This window comes from Microcaecilia unicolor, chromosome 12 (genome assembly GCF_901765095.1).
Source record: "Microcaecilia unicolor chromosome 12, aMicUni1.1, whole genome shotgun sequence".
Classification (NCBI taxonomy): domain Eukaryota; kingdom Metazoa; phylum Chordata; class Amphibia; order Gymnophiona; family Siphonopidae; genus Microcaecilia; species Microcaecilia unicolor.
This window is the reverse complement of record NC_044042.1, coordinates 15,340,394-15,360,980: the sequence shown is the minus strand read 5'-3', so window position 1 is coordinate 15,360,980 and position 20,587 is coordinate 15,340,394. Positions and strand designations below refer to the sequence as shown.

Here is a 20,587-nt window from a genome sequence, read left to right as displayed (position 1 = left end):
GGTGTCAGTTTATCCATTTACCTAATGTGCCTCATGCCAGAACCATATTCATTCATTGAAATAGCTCTATTTACAAACATCCACATGATGAAAACACTATATAAAGTTAACTGTAATGTCCAAATATGCCGTTGTCATTCCTATGGGCGTCTCTAACGTTTAGCGCACCCACAATTTTAGCATGAGTGCGCCTTAGTAAAAGACACCCTAAGTGACTTTCTCAAGGTCATATGGTAAGTGGTAAAAGTGGGATTGACACTGGGAACTCTGGGTATTTTTCTTCACATCTGTCATCTATGTCCTAGTCTACCATGGTAGGTATGGAATTTATTAATGACAGCAAGTTTAGCAGAAGTTGAAGTAGGAACAGGCTCAGTGTGTTATATTTACATACTTTATCAAGTCATTAAAACTGTTGTATTTTTAACAGGATTTCTTAAACATAGAATACATTTATTTTGCTTTCCAGGTTGCTGATTTGCTCACTATGGGGCCTTTTTATTGTGCTGCATTTAAGGTTTTACAATTAATACGGGTTACAGGAAAGGCAGCTTTGCAAAGGGTAAAAGTCTACTGCTCCTTAATAGCACAGTTCCTAACGCAGAATATGGTTAAATACACATCAAACTGCAAGATACATTCCTCACCCATACCACACCCTTCAACACAAATTTTTTGCATTAGGTATTTAACATGGCAATTAGCATGTGCTATCAGTTAACACGATACTACGCTGTTAACTGTTTAATGAATCTTAATATACTGGATGGACCGTGCAGGTCTTTTTCTGCCGTCACCTACTGTGGTACTATCCAGCTTATTTTCGAAAGTGATAGCCGGCCATCTTCCGACACAAATCGGGAGATGGCCGGCCATCTCCTAAAACCGGCCAAATCGGTATAATCGAAAGCCGATTTTTGGATACACTCGCCGGCATTCTGTCGCGGAGGCGGCTAAACTTCAAGGGGGCGTGTCGGCAGGGTAGTGAAGGCGGGATGTGGGCGTGCTTACAAGATGGCTGGCTTCAGCTGATAATGGAAAAAAGAAAACCGGCGATGACGAGCATTTGGCCGGTTTTACTTGGTCTATTTATTTTCACGACTAAGTCTCAAAAAGATGCCCAAACTGACCAGATGACCACCGGAAGGAATCGGGGATGACCTCCCCACACTCCTCCAGTGGTCACCAACCCCCTCCCACCCAAAAAAAAACCTTTAAAACATTTCCTTCCTAGGAGGGGAAGCCAGTCGGTCAGCTCGTAAAAAAAAAAAAAAAAGGATCTTGCTGATCAGTTATGTTATGACATACTTGTTCTGGAGTGCTGTATTTTGTGATACTGTTTTGAGAAATGTTCAAGAAAGACTTCCTACAAATTAAAAAAGTCCCTGCCGTTCATTTTCCCTTTATGGCCGTCCCTGACGTGCACTTCCCTTAATAGCCATCTTTCTCTCCGAAAGTGCACTTCTCTTAATGGCTGGCTTTCTCCCCAAACAGGGAAAAAAACAGTTTTTGCTCACAGTTTTTTTTAGTAGTAACAGTGGGATTTGAACCAGCCACCTCTGCATTACAAGAGCCATGATGTAACCACTTGGCCACAGCTCCACTTACTTGGCCGTTCCTCCCTTTTGATTATACCCCTTCAGGTCTCTCTCAGCCAATCACAGTGCGTTAAGCTGTCTGTGAGTGGCTGAGAGAGACCTGGAGGGGTATAATCAAAAGGGAGGGACACCCAAGTAAGTGGAGCTGTGGCCAAGTGGTTACATCACTGGTCTTGTAATGCAGAGGTGGCTGGTTCAAATCCCACTGTTACTACAAAAAAAGCAGTGTGCAAAAACTTTTGATTTCCCTGTTCAGGGAGAAAGACGGCCATTAAGAGAAGTGCACTTTCGGAGAGAAAGACGGCCATCAAGAGAAAGACGGCTATTAAGGAAAGTGCACGTCAGGGACTTTTTTCATTTGTATGAAGTCTTTCTTGAACATTTCTCAAAACAGTATCAGAAAATACAGCACTCCAGAACAAGTAAGTCATAACATAACTGATCAGCAAGATCTAAACATCCAGAAGTACCAGTGCACTACGAATGCTGGCCCCTCCCACGGCCAAATGCCTTGGATTTGGCCGGGTTTGAGATGGCCGGTTCCAGTTTCCATTATCGCTGAAAAACAAAGTCGGCCATCTCAAGCCCGGCGATCTGTGGCATTTGGCCGGCCCCAACCGTATTATCGAAACAAAAGTTGGCCGGCCATCTTTTTCGATATTACGGTTCCGGCCAGCTGTTGCGGCGCCGCCAAAATAGATCGCCGGCGATCGATTTTGCCGGTGCAGTTTGATTATGCCCCTCCACGTTACTGTGTATCCTTTAACTCACACTGATGCAGCTTAGTAAATAGGCCTCTCATGCAAATGTTCTCTTTTAATTTCTGTTGAAATGCAGAGGTCAATATAAGACACTCATCTTCTTTCATTTGATTTTAGCTGGTCTTGAGAATACAGGACATTTTTGATTCCAAAAGAGGCAAGAAAAGGGTTAAGTTGCATTCTTACACTGGACAAGAGGCCATTGCATCAAAAGGTATTGATTTTATTTCAGAAAGCATATTAACAGTTGTACAAAATTACTAAGAGCCAGATCTGTGTGGCAGTCTCTGACTTCTATGATCACTGGGTTATCCCCCTCATTCTGTAATGTGGTGCCTACTACATGCATCAGAGGCACCAATAATTGGCATTTACGTGTATAAGTGCTAGGAACTCTTCTACAAAGTACTGGCCAGAGTTGCTTAGCATTTAACTGTGAGGTGTTGTACACATGGGCAGACCATGAGTGTATCACCAAGCGACGTATGCAGTATATAGAATACTACCAGACTATCAGTTGCATTCGTTGTGTGGCATACTTAAGTGCACCAGCTTACACTTCACTGCTCTGTTATGTACTGTGTTAAGAACCAGGGGCGTAGCTACGTGGGGCCACGGGGCGATTGGCCCCCGTAGATTTGGCCCTGCCCCCGCCCCCCCGCCGCCGTCAGGATTGGCTGTTGGCTTTGCAGCCCCTCCTCTCGCCTCTCACGTCACTGCCCCTGGAGGACGACCCCGGAGGAGCGCAGCGACGTGAGAGGAGGGGCTGCAGAGTCAACAGCCAAACCTGATGGCTGCCTGCGGTGCAGTGCTTGCTTCGTGAAAACAGCTGATGGTGTTTTTGTATCGGACGCTGTTGCTGAAGCAGCAGTGGCCAGAAATCGGAGCTGTTGCCGCCTGTGTCGCTGGAGACTTGGCAGGTCTGTTGGGTGGGTGAGTGGCTGGGAGGACGGGGAGAGGGGGAGGAGGAGCAGTGGCTGCGGCAACATTGAGGGGGGGGGGGTGGAGTGGAGCGGTGGCGACCTTGGGGGGGTGGAGGGGTGAGCGGTGGCGACATGGGGGGGTGTGGCGGCAGGGGTGGGGACAGAGGAGAATCGGTGGGTGGCTGGAGAGGGGGGGCAAGGGTGAGAGGAGAATCCCTGGGTGGCTACGGGGGGGGGGGGGCAGGGAAGAGAGGAGAATTGGTGGACAGGGGGGGCAGGGGACAGAGGAGAATCGCTGAGTGGCTGGAGGGGTGGCAGGGGACAGAGGAGACAGTCTCACTCTCTCTCTCTCTCACACACACACACACACATTCACTCTCTCTCTCTCTCTTTCTCACATACAGTCATTGTCAAACACACTGTGTCAAACATACACACTCCAAGCAAAACCTTGCTAGCGCCCGTTTTTTTTTTTTTTCTTCTTCTCTCTCTTCTCTTCTGCTTTACACTACTGTTATTTGTTGTACTTTCACCTGCCATGTACGCCACATAGAGCCCGCCTTGGTGGGAATATGTGGGATATAAATGTTCACAATAAATAAATAAGTGTGGATGCTTTCTTTAAACAGGTAGGCAAAGATAGGTCTTAGAAGGGTGTGTGCATATGTATAGTATGTTATAAATTATTACTTGTGATTACTATAATTTATGTAGGTAACCTTTCTAATGTGATTTTTCCCATAGTACATTGCATGCTGTGCCTTACACTCCCATTCTCATAGCACTGTTAATTGCCATCACAAAGGCGTACCTCTAAATCTCCTGTCTACCCTGTAATCCAATTTTTATAGCAGAAACTGTTTTTTTCCTTTTTGTCATCATTCTTCAGGGTTTATTTAGAATCAACCACTAAATAATTTGAGATGAACTATATTTTTTTGTTGCAGTAGATGTAAATTAAAGAGTATTTCTCTAAATAAGATTAAAATAAATCCAACTTATCATAAAAAAAACTAATGGTAAATTTTGTGGCCATAGACAGTTGTGATGAGCTACTTACACTTCTAAATGGAAATTATATATGGTTTTTCCAGGTGAATTTAGTGACAATGAAAGTGATTCGGAAGATCGACAAAAAAGTAAGAATATTCCCTTAAATCTTTGTCTGTAATTAGAATGTTGATATCTGTTATGCTCTTTTTTTTAAATAATTTTTGGTTTTAAAATTCAAATACACTGCATAGAGTGGTTCACACTCGTACCATACTTCTGTTGTAAAAGAGCTGTATTGTTTTTTCTAGGATATGAGAACAAATTGATACAGTGTGACCATTATTTTAGAAACATATCGGTGTCTAAATAGCAGCATATACATGTGTACATCTGACACCTGTGTAAATACCAGTTTTAGAAAAAAAAACTATTTATATATGGAGAACCTCAACACATGGAGATTTCAGGGCAGAACTAAAATTCCCACGTTACCCATTTTATAAGGGAAAACACTTGTATGGGGGAAAATATCTGTGTGAGGTTTTACACCAGCTCGAAGGAACACACAGTTTTTGGTTTTTTTTAAATGCTCATTTCAGCCAAAGTTTTACATGAAGGATTAAGAGTCATTCTTCTTAATCCCATGAAATTCATTCTCACCTCCAAAATTAAACCAAATTAAAATTGTGGTGTCACTACTTAATTGGCCGCACTTACACGTGTAGGTTTGTAAAATGGAGCAGCTATGCATGGAAGTGGCAGAATTGCTTGTTCCATGTGTAAATGCAAACATATGCACTTGGAAACTGCCATGTTAGAAACATAGAAACATGATGGCAGATAAAGGCCACATGACCCATCCAGTCTGCCCATCCTCTGTAACCCCTAATTCTTCCTGTTCCTAAGCGATCCCACATGCTTATCCCATGCCTTTTTAAATTCTGGAACAGTCCTCCACCACCTCCACCGGGAGGCCATCCACTGGAATTGAGGATATTCCGACCAGGACATCTCAGTTCCAATTTATGTAAAATGGGCTCTACTAATAGCCAGAGTAGCAATTTCCCTTCCTGATTAAGTGTTGTTCTCTTGCTATAACAACCATTGGTTAGAACACTAAGAGGCATATTTTCAAAGCACTTAGTCTTCCAAAGTTCCATGGAAACCTATGGAACTTTGGAAGGCTAAGTGCTTTGAAAATATGCCTCTAAGGGCCCCAGTAAACTGTTTCAGTTACTGTGCATTAATGACCAAATTTAGCACACAGTAACTGCAAAGTTTCTGCATTAACTGTTGGAGGCGTGTCCAGCATCTTTCCATACAGTTTACACAGAGACAATACAGTTACTTCATGTCAGCTTCATTGCAGATATCATGGATACACGACGCCACCTATTGAGGTGGTATTAACTGTTCTCAATTTTGTGCTGCATTACTAGTTAACTTGTGATACCCATGTTAAGTGCAAGGCACAGTCCCTACCCATTACCCACTTCATGCCACATTTGTCACATATGAGGGAATTAGTGTGCATTGTTGACTCCCTGTGTTTAACAGGTTTGCACTAAAAGTACAGGCTAATTCCTGTGTTAAATGCTTAACATACTTTAGTAAAAAAGTGGATCTAAGAGGTTGATGTTCAAAAGCACTAATGTAATCAGCAGTGAGGCTGATCGCAAAAATTCTAGATTTTTTTTTCCAACCCCCCCCCCCCCCCAAATCCAGGCCACTTGAACAGTTAATTTTTAGCGCACAATAAATTTCTGCCTAAATGTATTCTATAAGCAGCACTTAGATTTAGGCATGGCATATAGAATATGCTTGGTTGATATCCCAGTACGCAAATCCATTTACACCAAGGGAAACATGGTATAAATGCCAGCGTGTAGATTTGGGTGCAGAGGGACATATTCTATAACAGTGCATGTAAATTTTGGAATGCCCATGAAACGCCCATTTCCCCACCTGTAATCACACCCTTTTTGGCTCCGCACGTTAGGTGCTGTGCGATACAGAATACACTTAGTGAGTTATGTGCGTAAATTCGAATTATTGCCAATTAGTATTCATTATTGCTTGTTAAGTGCTGTTAAAAATGCTGATTGGCTTGTTAAACTAATTAAGTTACGCGTGTTGTTATAGAATACGCTTGGAGTTTGGCAAGGAATGCTAGGCGCAATATATTGAATCTGGCGGATAGGGCTAGATTCTATATATGATGCCTGAAACATCTGTGCAGAACCCACCCCCCTCGCCTAGGCGTATTCTCCAAAGTACGCTTACCTTTTATAGAATAGGCTTAAGTCCCGTGTGGTATATAGAATATGCCAAGTGTCTCTCTCTCCACATGACCAAATTTGGCCACATTTTACTTGGTGTAAATCCCGACACCTAAATTAGGTGCAGAGCAGGTGTATTTTATAATAATGTGCATAGATTGTAGAAACTCCCATGCCCTGTCCATGACTGTGCCTCCTTTTCAACTATGTGACTTAGAATTTAGGAGCACCATGTTATAGAATACACTTTGGGCCCTGTTTACTAAAGTATGCTAGGATTTTTAGTGTGTGCTAAACACTAGAGTCGCCCACATGTTCCTATGGGCAACAGCATTTAGTGCACTCTAAAAATGCTAGTGCACCCTTAGCACATCTTAGTAAACAGGGCCCTTAGTGAGTTGTGCGCATAAATCTCAATTAATGCCAGTTAGTGCTAGCAATTTCTTGTTAACATCCAGTTAACAGCGCTGATTAGCTAGTTAACCAATTTGAGGCGCCATATATAGAATCTGGGGGATAGGAGATTGATATTTAAATGATTTATTCGGGTGCTTGGTTAAATCACGCCGGCCAGCCCTAGAGCAGATATTCAACAACACTTAACCAGATAGAGCCACTGAATATATGCGCTGACTGCTGCAGTGCTTAGATGGTTTGTTACATTTGGATATTCTGTGGCATTGCCTAAAAGATATTACTGAGTATACATATGATTTGAAAACATGCTAGTTAGACATTTCAAAGTATGTTCACTGCACAGCTTAATATTGAGCTCTATAAATCTTGCCCTTTCAGAATAATTTTTTGTGTAGTATTATGGCAGTCACATTCTGCTATCACAGATCTTAACATCTGTGTGGTATGATAGTGTGAAGAGCGAACACTTTCAAAAGAAAACGGCAGTAAATATTGCTGTTTAAACTAATCAACAATATCTTGTTCTATATTGTATTGAATTTTCCAATTAAAAGATTGTGAAATAAGTCTTTACTGAGGGAGTCAACAAAGTTGTTAGATTAAGACAATAGCACTTCAGTTGACTATCAGGTAAACATGTACTGAACAAATACTGGAAATTCTTGCTCAGTAGTAGGCTCTTCAGGTCACTAATCAGGTCTAGCCTGTACAGCTGGGACTGCGCACAAGTCTTCTTCAATTCAGCATTCTCCAGTCACTGGTAACTTTAATTTTCCCTAGAAGGGAAGGTCACTGATATGGATCCTTGGGTGGCACCTTAATCAGCATTAAGTTGAGCCTACCCACAGAAGAAAATAGTAGAACTGTAAATGACCTTGAAAAGGAGGACATAGTTTTCCTCATAAGCTCACAAAAGTTCTGAATATCTTTATTATGGCTGTACGACATATCTGAACGTAATAAATTAATTTCACATCAACATTGAGCACTCAGTAGCAGTCTGTATGTGGGCATTTATTAATAAGCTATAGTTACCATTGAGGTTTGAGAGTATCATTATCACCAGATCAATAAATGTTGAGGTATTTTTTTTTAAGTTTTGTATACATATGAATAAAACAGTTCTTGTAATTGGTTATAGTTGTGATTATATTTGTATATGATTTATGTTACAACTATATTTAAATTGAGTTTCCCATATATTGGCATTGTGGTTTCTGAAAAGGATTTGCTTATTTCCAATCTGACGAAGAAGGGCAACCTTCGAAAGCTAATCAAGAAATGTATTAAATTATGTCCAATAAAAAAGGTATCATCTTGTTTTCTTTTCCATGTTTTATTTTGTTTGATTTCTATTGATAAACTGAAAAGGATGGGATATAAATGCCTGTTTGGATTGGAAGAACACTTCCTTGTTGTTCATTCCTTCTGTTTCTTTCTCTCCTGCTTTTTACATGAGTCAGGTGTACCCTGTACTCAAAAGTACTTTTTGAAGGGATTTCAAACTCTTCCTTTTGCCATATAAGTGGCTGTCTGGTGGGAAAACCTTTCCTACCACGACCAGAGTTGATGAAGTGAAGTTCCAGTTCCTCCTAGAAAGGTGTTTGTAAAGTAGTATAATTGGAAAACATAAGGAAATTATCTTTCACTTAACAAAAAAAAAAATGTTGACCCTTTGTATAGGATGATTGTAAGATGATCTTGCTACAGCAGACCCTTAGTTGCCAAATTCTTTCTCTCTGTTGTTCTACTGCCTATGCTAGTAGGTACCTTTAGTAATAGGTATTCCTTTTCTTTCTGTCTTGCTGCTTCTCTCTGAAGCATGTTCCTTTAACAACAGACTGTCTTTTGCATGAATATGATGCAAAGTTTGAGTGGCCCTAAAGGAGGGAGTCTAAACTGTTTGACTTTTCCCCATCCTTTCTTCCTCTTGTTTCTAATATCTATGCGATAGGGGATGCTTCTCTCTGTAGGTGTGTCTTGGAAGTTCAGAGTGTTGGCTGGGGTACTTTGCCAGATCTGGGAGCAGACAGGCAAATATCAGCTATGACTGTTATCTAACTTCCCTCTACTTGTGTCCAGCATGGCTGTGGATGAGGCAGATCAAATCCTGCAGGAGGGTTCTCCCAGTTCTGCATGTCTTACTAGTGCATTTAACTTGGACAAAGAGCAGGCTGACTAATAAGCAATTTCTTTCCATTCCTTCCAGTAGATCCACCATTAAGGTCTGGGGTATTCTACAACTATGTCATAGCAATACAGCAGTGTAGCTGATCCGTATCAGAACGATAAGAGCATCTAGCACTAGCCTGAACCAAAGTTCCATAGATCCCCAGTTTCTTCTGTGGCCTCTATGCTCTAAGTTCATTAACACCTGTTGGTGCCCCTCTTTGGTAAAATCACAAGCCCTTTTATTGCTGCTGTGTGTTACAAGTGTTTCACTAAACCTTGCTGGAGTCTTATTCCCTCCCCTTTTCCCCATCATTAGAGAAAAGGGAAGGTTCATGAAAACTACTTAGCCACCTTCAAGCTTGGATAGCCTTGTGCAGCTCTAATACTCTATTGATTTATTATGGCTATAAGTGACATTGTTGCTGGTCAGAGCCCCTCTCTCCTCCCCATTCTCTTCCACTTGGAGTGGCTATAGTGGGAACATATCTAGAACTGTTCTGTCACACCTTTTCTTAGGCAGAGTTTGAATTAATTTTAATAATAATGATACTCCAAACATACCCTACAAGAGAGAGCCTCTTCTTGAAAGTTTATTTGATCCTCCTTATGCTGTTCTTTTTGCACCTAGTGGACAAAGTTTCAACCTGAGACTATGGTCAATTGTAGAAGATCAACACATAGCTGATCCTTTATACATCCTCTAAGCCACCTTCTGTTTTGTGGACTTGAGTGTTCATTGTTTTTGTAGACAAGCGTGTACTAGCAGGGAGATTCAAGTCCCGCCTACCTTCAGGACTGCTTTGCTACATCCCACAGGTTCTGGACTGGTCTGGATGCTAAGGAGGGAGAAATTATCTTACCTGATAATTTTCTTTCCTTTAGCCCTACCAGACCAGTCCAGAAGCCCTCTCTCAATGACTGTTAAGGAATATGCTTTCCTTCCACATTGCTCTCCTATTTTTCAATGTTTACAATTTATCTTAACTTTTCTTATCAGATTTTGATATAACTCCAGATCTAATTGAAGAATTTGTGTGTCCATAGAGTACATCAATATTTTGTTAGTAAAGGTAATTGATGAGTGCAACGTCTGATCAGTAATGTAGGTTTTTAGGACAGCTTATGACCCAGTTGGAGAACTGTAAGTCAGTAGAGTACACCAATACCTTGTTGGTAAAGGTAATGGATAAATACAACATTTGACTGCTAGTGTTAGATTTTGAGACAGCTCCTGATCTAGCTGAGTAACTGGGTCAATTGAGTACAATAATGCTTTGTTGGTAAAGGTAATGCATGAATACATTTCACTGGAAGTTTGAACATCAGCACCATTGCTTGGTCATTCGAAATACTGAGCATTCTAAGGCTGCATGGTGCCCTTAAGAGGTGAATCACATAGAAAAAGTGGTTCATCTGCTGGCCGCTGGACATAACCCACAGGTTTTGGACTGGTCTGGTAAAACTAAAGGAAATAAAATTATCAGATAAAACATAATTCTCCTTTCTCTTAATACACTCTGGTCCCTGTCCATACCTGAAATAAAAACCACTAAGTCCTGAGTTATATAGCAGACTGGATGTATACAGTTGCATTTAAGGATGCAATTTGGAAGAAAATTTACCAGACAAGCAATGTAGTATTCTGAATATGAGACTTATAGATCATGCCATACATAATTAGATTGAGAGGTTACTTATGTTGCATATTTTATCTTCAAAAGCAAATGTTTTCAAAAAGTACAAAAACTAGGGAACATTCAATGAAGTTACATGTGTGTGGAAACACTTTTAAAACAAATAGGAGAAAATACTTTTTCACTCAACGAATAGTTGAGCTCTGGATCTCTTTGCCAGAGGATGTAGTAACAGCGGTTAGAGTATCTGGGTTTAAAAAAGGTTTGGACAAGTTCCTGGAGGAAAAGTCCATAGTCTGCTATTGAGACAAACATGGGGAAGCTACTGCTTGCCATGGGATTGGTAGGATGGAATGTTACTACTTTTGAGGTTTCTGCCAGGTACTTGTGACCTGGATTGGTTACTTTTGGAAACAAGCTACTGGGCTAGATGGACCGTTGGTCTGACTCAGTATGGCTATTCTTATGTTCATTCACAGAAGATACAAACAAAACAAACTTACTATTGTAACCTGTTTCTGAAACAAGATGTAATAATGCTGAACACTGATGGGGAGGGTGAGAAGGGGCCATGGCTCCTAGGTGCCAAACTGAGGGGGATGCTGGAGGAGGAGCCAGAAGGTCAAAAACAAAAGTGCAGGGTCTTTGTGATATGGTGTGTGTTTTGGAGAGGGGCACAATTGTAAATATTGGCCCTCAGGTGCTTGGAGACCTATGATATGTCACTGGCTGAATAAGAGGTAAGGTAGATTATATTGTATTGATTGGGAGTATTGTGGAGTGAATAGTTTCCTAATGATGGTAATGGGAGCAAAAACAGTAATGGCTTTCAAGAAAGCACTGGGGACACAAGGGGATCTTTTATGATGGGAAAGCAACAAAGTTGTGTTTGAGTTTTGAATGAGGAGTGGAGGAGTGGCCTAGTGGTTAGGGTGGTGGACTTTGGTCCTGGGGAACTGAGGAACTGAGTTGGATTCCCACTTCAGGCACAGGCAGCTCCTTGTGACTCTGGGCAAGTCACTTAACCCTCCATTGCCCCATGTAAGCCGCATTGAGCCTGCCATGAGTGGGAAAGCGCAGGGTACAAATGTAACAAAAATAAAATAGATACTATTGGAGATTCTACATGGAATGTTGCTATTACTGGAGATTCTACATGGAATGTTGCTATTCCACTAGCAACATTCCATGTAGAAGGCTGCGCAGGCTTCTGTTTCTGTGAGTCTGACGTCCTACACGTACGTGCAGGACGTCAGACTCACAGAAGCAGAAGCCTGCGCGGCCACATTGGTGATCTGCAAGGGCCGACTTCTACATGGAATGTTGCTAGTGGAATAGCAACATTCCATGTAGAATCTCAAATAGTAGCAACAGTGGAGGAGTGGCCTAGTGGTTAGGGTGGTGGACTTTGGTCCTGAGGAACTGAGTTTGATTCCTGGCACAGGCAGCTCCTTGTGACTCTGGGCAAGTCACTTAACCCTCCATTGCCCCATGTAAGCCGCATTGAGTCTGCCATGAGTGGGAAAGCGCGGGGTACAAATGTAACAAAAAAATATGGACAAATTAAATAAGTCTTATGATTTATTGTCATATTTTATATTACTATCAAGTGTAGATGGAGATTCAAAAATGCAGAATATAAAAAAGGTAACCTGCTAGAGTTATCTGTACAATAAGGAAACAAATGGAAATATCAAATGACAAACAACATAGTTGTAATAGTGAGGCTCCTCTCAGCAGATAATGATTTATTTTTTTTTTCAGAACACAATAAACGTTTGGCACATGTCTACTCTTCGTTAAAAAGGAACCCACATTATCAGACCCTGGAGCGGGATCTCATTGAGTTCCAGGAGCAGCAGCTGTTTGAGTTCTTTGTTGTGGTATCACTACAAAAGAAACCAACAGGAAACACCTACACTCCAAGCATTACGCAGCAATATCCAAACAAGGTAGAGTAATTCATGGGATTTTTAATTTAATTTTTCAAATGTAGACCCTGTCTAATATATTGAGTGAATTTATTTGGCTGTACTGACTGTTCTTGCATCGGAGAAGAAAAGTACAACCCATGAGAAAATTGCATGGTACTGTACCTGCTAATGAATGCTTTGAGTTCTTTTCCGTAAACAGTAATCCAACAAAATGTTTATCTAGCCCAAATGCTGTTCATGAGTCTTTGTGCCTTTTAGAATGGCATCCCTCAGAGTCTTCTGGGCTCTATTTACTGATAATTTTTCCACTAGACATAAAAGGAGCTATGATTAACAAAAATACTATAAGTATAGTGTTTTGCAGGTATATTTGCTTTAAGTATGGCTCCATTTTCTCATCTTGTTTTTCTTGAAACCAAATCCATGTTGTTCCCCTGCCAAGAGGAAGTTAAAAAAAAAAAAAAAAAAAGAAATGGCAGTGCGGTAAGTTCACACTTAACTGTGTGGCCATTTTGGAAGAAGCACTTACCACCACCCATTGAGCTGGCGGTTGGCGCTCCCGTGCTATCCCGGCGGTAATTACTGCCGGGTATCCCACTGCAGAAATATTTTTCAAATATTTCTGCTAGCACTGGAATGCTATGTGCTGGGGTGGAACTACCATCAGCATCCGGATTGGGCCGGCGGTAATTCCGGATTGCCATGTAGCAACCCTTTAGTAAAAGGGTCTCTAAGAGAAGCAAGTTTGTTGGTGCCAACATAAGCAAGACTTCATGTCTTGTAGGGAGGTTTTGAGTGCCACTAGAATTGCTCATGAATGCCATAGATTCTGCCATCACTCCTATCACTGTTCTTCTACCTGACTCAGATGAGATATTCCAGAAATAAGCCAGAAAGTTCTTAGATTGTTTCAATATCCCGTCTCCTGCAATTTGATAAACAGATTGAAAAGTTCTGAGTTGAACTTTCTTTTTTGCTTATGTACAGTAAATTCCAAAAATAATCTTGAGGGCAGCACAAAAATTAAGTAAAATCATTCTTGTGTGATTGTTTTTAGTAAGTGTGACTGGAGCCATGCAGCTTTTTCTGGTTTCAGTTCAAGAGTTCACAGGTCAGGTTCAGCCAATAGTCATGAAAGGAAATAGTGAGAAAACGTTTAAAAAATGCAGTTGGAAAATGTGAACAAGTTACAACAAATACAGATATTTGTCCAATTTAAACATCTCTGATTTGATGAAAGAACAAATGACAACCTTCACTGGTCTAAAATTAATAATACCCAGGAAGTGATTTTTTTTTAATTTCAGCTCCTGTACCATATATTTAAGAAAATAAACTCTAGACTGTTTGACAGATTTAAAACAGAGATGTATCAAAAAGGTCTTTATTAGTTCTGCAATTTGAAAGGAAAAGTAAAAATAATTAAAAAAAATTTTTTTTTTTAAATCAAAGCATTGACTATATAAGCATCAGTTAGATATTGGCCCTCATCTGAACTATTTGCTGTCAGGTTCTTTGCTTGTATTATAATACTTTACCAAAGAATCTTTAATTCTCCAAGGACAAGCTGACTCAGTTGTATTCTCACATGTGGGTGACGTCATCCAATGGAGCTCGGTGTGGATGCTGGCTAGCATATAGATGTTTCAAGAAAATTCTAGCAGCATCCCACGGTGCATGCGCAGGTGCCTTCCTGCCCGAAGTGCGAGCATGGGTACCTCGATCTTTGTTTTTCTACAGAGCAGGGAGGATGCATCTTTGCTTTTGCAGTGCCTTCCCGTGCAGGTAGTTTTCCTCTCATTTCTTCATTTTTGTCTTTAAATTCATTTTTTTTCTATTTTCCCTCTTAATTCTTAGTGTTTTTTGCCCTTCAGGTTTTCATGCTGGTGCGCATTGAATATCTGAGGCTAATTTAGCCAGCGATGGTCAGTGTTTAAAAAAAAAACAACAGTTACTGCTGCCAGATGAATATTGACTGGATTCTTGCTAAATCCCACAGAGTATCTTTATAAAAATGAGAGAGAACTTTTTTAAAAAGCCTCCCATTGTTATAGTGTGTTTTCTTGTGTTTCATTGGGATAGTTTATTTGCTTTAGTTAAAACTTTGATGAAAGTTAAGTTGAATGAGTTTGATTGATATTTTTCAGGCCGAGCATCCTTTGAGGCAATCTCGGGACACTGAGGAGAGGCTAAAGGTTATTCCCAGCTTCTGCTTTCCTGATTCAAAAGACTGGGTTCCCACATCTGAACTGAAAAGGTAAGTACTAGGCTGCCCAGTGGGAAATGTGTTTGTGCAGTAATGAATACATATTATCATTGGATTTGCTAGATTCTATATTTCTCCTGTGAGGCCTCATGGTGAAATCAGTAGGTCGCTTGCCTGGGATTTCTGTCAGGTAGCTGACCTCTGGGAAACTCTGCTATAGATCCACTTTTGGTCAGTACATTAGTACCCGATCTTAGCCAGGGATATAAGTACATGCCTTTGCTGGGGGGGGGGGGGGGGGGGGGGGGGGAGAGAAATAAAGATAACTGGGGAAAGCAATGGCGAACCACCCTTCTAATATTGTTTCAGGAAACCATTGTGCAAGTGGCATCCCCCCCCCCCAAAAGTCGTTCATGACTTGATTTGATTCCTACCACAGCTCCTTATGACTCTGGACGTCACCTCCTTTGCCTCGGGCACAAAATAAATAGCTGTATATAACATATAAACTGCTTTGATTGCAGCTATGAAATCCCATCCCCTCTCCCTTTCCTATGTATTTAATTATAATAGTGCTAAAACTATTTATTCAATTATTCTGACATGGCTAGCTGGGATTGAAACTATGGTTTAGTAAGTTAAAAATGAATAATTAATTTTGTTTTTAATCTTTATGTTCATGTTCTGTAAAAATAGCTTGGGTCAGTATTCGGCTGGCGGTGTTCTGAGATTTTTTTTTAAGCACTGGCTGCTGCTGGCTATATTAGACCTAGATATTCAGTTTTTGGTGAACCTAGAAGTTATGCAGCTGCCCAGCCGATATTCAGTGGCAGTACCCACATACCTAACTGGGCAAAGATAGGACTGCATTTTATGAATGAATGAATATCTCCAGTGCCCACAATTTCCAGGTCCGTCCTGACTCCTCAGATTGTGCTGGGGTGTTTAGACCTGATATTCAGTAGAATTGTTCAATTAAGTGCCACCAAATATGGACAGCCGACCAGCTCAGTGTGGTTTAAAGGGGCAGGGGGCTCTTCTGCATGTTTACACAATGCTGAATATCAACCCAGCTGTTTTTTTTAAAGCTGAAATTGGATCAGTCCCCAAATGACAAACCTTGATGTGTAAATTTAAAAAAAGGGGGGGGGGGGGTAGTAACTACAAAAGTAAAATTTTCTGTATCATTATTGTTTATTTGTGTTGACAAATTAAAGAGTACTAAAAAATCTGATTGCAAAAGAGTGAAATATATTTTGATTGCAATTAATCTTTAAGATTCTATCCTTATTCCATTTTTATTTTTCTTATATTTGTAGTGAAACCTTTTCCTTTGTTTTGACGGGAGAAGATGGAAGCAGATGGTTTGGGTACTGTAAGAAGCTTTTGGTAAGCTTTTTTCTTATTGTTACAGACACAACCTTGTGTGAAAAAGAATTCATTAGTCCCCATTAGCAATAACAAAAGCATCAGTTTTATCTTGTTATTGCTTTCTTCTCTTTTGATGTAAAAATAAAGATGATCCAGATGCATAATCAAAGTCTTCTATTCATTTTTCAACAGAAGCATGGAAATTGTAATAAATAACAAACAAAAAAGAATATAAGGTGATACCTTTCAATAAAAAGATGATACCTTTCAATGAAAGGGTAACACCTTCTATTCACTTTTGTTTTTATTAAAGGCAGGGCCGTGCCAACGCGGTAAGCGTGGCAGGGGGGCGCCGTCCTCTGGGGGGCGCCCCGCCGCGCCATGCTTGCCTCGCCCTCCCGCTCCCATGTCCCAACTGCCCGCCCTCTTCTCCCCCCAACAAAATCTCTTTTAAATTTATCTTCGTCCGGCAGCGAAGGCGCGCCACAGCGTCAGTGAAGGAGGCGGCGCTCCCGACGTCTCTACTAGTCTTCCCTTCGCTCAGTGTTCCGCCTTCTTCTGACGTCAAGGAAATGACGTCAGAAGAAGGCGGGACATTGAGCGAAGGAAGACTAGTAGAGACGTCGGGAGCGCCACCTCCTTCACTGACGCTGCACCGTTCACTGCCCTGCCAGCCGGATGGAGGTAAATTTAAAAGAGATTTTGTTGGGGGGAGAAGAGGGCGGGCAGTTGGGACATGGGAGCGGGAGGGCAGGGGAGAGAGGACAGCGATCATCTTCACGGGGGGGGGGGGGGGGCACGCGCGCGCTCCAACCGCTTGTCTGCGGGAGGGGAGCGGCACCTGATCCCTTGCAGGGGGGCGCCACAGACCCTTGGCACGGCCCTGATTAAAGGTTATTTTTGTACGTTCAAATGGCAACCATACAGCTTTAAAAACAGCATGTATGTTTCTGACTTGAAATTTACTAATACAGTATTGAAATACAAATATTTTTTTTCTTTTTAGCCACAGGATAAAGGAAAACGATTGCCAGAAGTATACTGCATCGTTAGTCGACTAGGCTGTTTTAATCTCTTTTCAAAGGTAACTGGAAACAAAGCCTACGATTGTTGGAAATTTCATGTTGAATGTAGCGTGTTTGAAGCCCCATTTTGCATAGGAGTTCAGCATGGAAAATGGGATGTTCAAGTCAGGTCATTCACATTTCCCTCAGTATTTTACAAAAGGCTCTGCAAAACATGGAGCCTTTTTTTAAAAAATAGGTGTAAGAATGCAGGCAAATACACATGTAATTTTCCAGCATATACAGTAGGGGGCAACCATAAAGAGAATGGTATCACTTGGGGCTCTCTCTCTATATATAAATGCCAGCATGTACATGTGTATCTCTTGATTTTGCATAATACTGTAAAAAGCGATGGAACTACAGGATACAAGCCTAAGTAACAAAACCAATCACAATATTGAATCCTGTTCATATAATAGGGTAACTTGTAAAAATAATATTTAAATGTTATTTCATTGTGAATTATTTTTAAAGTGAGTGTATTTACCAGTTACCCTATTATATAAACAGGATTCAATATTGTGATTTGTCCTGATTTTGCAACATATATGCACATTTGCTGCCATTTACACCTGTATGTGTTGTAGTTTACAAACCCAAACCTAGAAGAGGAGCCAATTATAAGGAGTCACAGGAAAAAAAAAACACTTTTTTGAGGTTGTGTTAGAAGCCAGAGAGGTCAGCACATTTGTTTCCAGATTCGTTGGAGGATACCCCAGATCCAAATGTACTGATTCGTGGTACTTGCATGTCTCAGAGTGGATGCAAAAGCCAGCAATGGGAACCACATGCATATTTTTTTTGGCCCACCCAAAACGCACCTAAACTGTGCCCCCTTGAAATTTCTGCATTCCAAAGCATCTACCCATGGAAACAAAGACTTTCTGAAATTGCTGTCTACACACATAAATGCAACTATTTCTGCATGTGGGTGCTTCAAAAATGACCTTTATCAGTTAATCAAATTATTAATAATTTCTGCAATTGTAATAGATTCCATTTGTAGGTACAGTCAAGGGGGCGAAATATTTTTGTGCATGAGCGAAAAAAAAAGAATGGGACCCAGGGTGCAGATTGTATCTGATGATCTTAAGTTGGCCAAACAGAAAAGGCAACATCAAAAGCCAGAAAGATGCTTGGGTGTATCTGGAGAGGAATGGCCTGCAGGAAAATGGAGGTGATGGTGCTTCTGTACAAGTCTCTGGTGACACCTATTTTGAAGTACTGTATAGAGCTTTGGAGACCACACCTTCAAAATCATATAAACAGAATGGTGTCAAGCCAGAAGGTAGCTACTAAAATGGTTAATGGTCTTCATCATGAAGCATATGGGGACAGAAGAGGAGAGATATGATAGAGACATTGAAATATTTCTATGCCACAGGAGGTGGGTCTCGTTTGATTGATTGGAAGCTATGGAACAGAAGGGCATAGGATGAATGTGAAAGGGGATAAACAGGAGTAATCTAAGGAATTATTTCTTTACAGAGGTGGTAGAGATGAGGATTGTATCTGGATTCAAGAGAAAGGAAAGGATTGTAGAGCTTATTAGTTGGTATATGACATTTAGAGGGGCATATTCAAAACAAAATCTAATCGAAAAAAAACCCAAATCCTGAAAACGTCCAAAAAAACGTCCATCTCACAGCAATGATCAAACAGGAAAAATGTCTAGACCCCTGTTTGATTATGGCTGTGAGCTGAACGTTTTTGAACGAAAAATGTCCAAAATGAATAGCCATTTTCCAAAGTGAAATATCTAACTTTTGAACGAGAGAAAAAACCCCAAGAATATGAACATCAGTCTGGTATCATTTTCAAAAATATGGCCACACAGATGTCTCTGCAGAATAGAGGAGTAACCTAGTGGTTAGTGCAGTGGACTTTAAACCAAGGGGAACAGGATCAAACCCTGCTATAACTCTTTTTTTTTTGTAAATGTGATCTCTCCAGGACCTGAAAAATACCTTCTGTACCTAAATGTACAACACTTCAGTAACCTTCAGGCTTGCAGGTGTCATATATTTAGGTACAGTAGGTATTGTTTCTGGAAGGCTCAGAATTATTAAAAAAAAGAGTTGAAGTGGAATTTGAACCTGGGTCCCTTGGTTCACAGGCCACTGCACTGTTAGGGTATTCCTCTGACCTACTTGTTGCTTTGTTTAGAATAGCCATAATACCTGCAGCTGACATAGAGCCTGGTTTTCTTTTTCAGTTTCACGGCGAGAGAGGGGGACAGCAACCACTGGTGGATTAAGGAAGGGTCATGCCTTAATCCCTTCAGTGATTAGCTGCTCAATTAGAGCAACGTTTTGTAACTTGGACATGATTGAAACAGGTCTAGATAAAAACGTCCTCCTTTTTAGACATGGACGTTTCTTCTCATTCGAAAATCCCTGTTAGACGTCTTACTTTTGGGCCCTTCCTATTCGCAACACGCCCCTTTACAGTTTGCTGCAGTGTGAAACGTCCAAATTCAGACTTTCCAAAATCAGAATTTGGACTCTTTGAGCAGAAGGACGTTTTTTTAGGCATTTTAAGACGTCTATCTACTTTGAAAATGAGCACCATAGTCTTTTCTCTGTAGTCAAGTAGGGCAATTCAGCCACACTTTATGGTGATGTCATCCAATGGAGCCCTCGTTCAGTAGAGAAGCCATTAGGCTTCTTTGAGACTGTGCAGGATCCCTGTATTTCTCCTCTCAACATATCATCAGTTAGTCTTCTCTATCCAAGAACCCAAGGAGATGAGCAGCCCCTCAATCCATCTCCTTCAAAATAAAACACAATCTAAACAACATAAATCCATCCACAGTCAATGCAGTGATTCAAGTCAGTCACTTCAATATACTTCATTCCTGTAAAAAGGCCATTTAAAAAGCAATGAGTCTTTAAGAGTCTTAAGAAAAGCACAGTGGGTCTCTGAGGGACAAGATGGGAATGTAGAGACTGGTCAGTTGGTTTGGATCGGCAGACTGAGTAGACTGTATGGTATATTTCTGCCATCATTGTCTATGTTTCTGTGTTCTCATGCAAGGACAGGAAAAATTGAGCTGTTGTTCAAGCATCTCCCTCCCTCCCTCTCTCCCTCTCTCTTTTAAAATTTGTATGATTGCTGCAGCTATTTTGTGCAAAGTTCTGCCTCGTTATGTCCTTTTTTATTTATTTATTTAGATTGTATAGTATTGGGAGGCTGTTTCATGCATTGACCACTTTTTTTGTGAAGAAATATT

The 20,587-nt window shown here is 40.8% G+C and overlaps 1 protein-coding gene across 2 annotated transcripts in view; it reads left to right on the top strand.

Moving 5' to 3' along the window:
- Positions 1 to 20,587, top strand: part of DENND2C (DENN domain containing 2C) — a 151,902-nt gene that overhangs the window by 114,484 nt on the left and 16,831 nt on the right. For both annotated transcript variants that reach the window (XM_030220812.1, XM_030220811.1), the window contains 6 exons: positions 2,477 to 2,573; positions 4,377 to 4,421; positions 12,542 to 12,729; positions 14,859 to 14,968; positions 16,237 to 16,306; positions 17,295 to 17,372. In XM_030220812.1, coding sequence (XP_030076672.1) covers positions 2,477 to 2,573; positions 4,377 to 4,421; positions 12,542 to 12,729; positions 14,859 to 14,968; positions 16,237 to 16,306; positions 17,295 to 17,372 — 588 coding nt within the window. The remainder of the gene's footprint in view (positions 1 to 2,476; positions 2,574 to 4,376; positions 4,422 to 12,541; positions 12,730 to 14,858; positions 14,969 to 16,236; positions 16,307 to 17,294; positions 17,373 to 20,587) is intronic.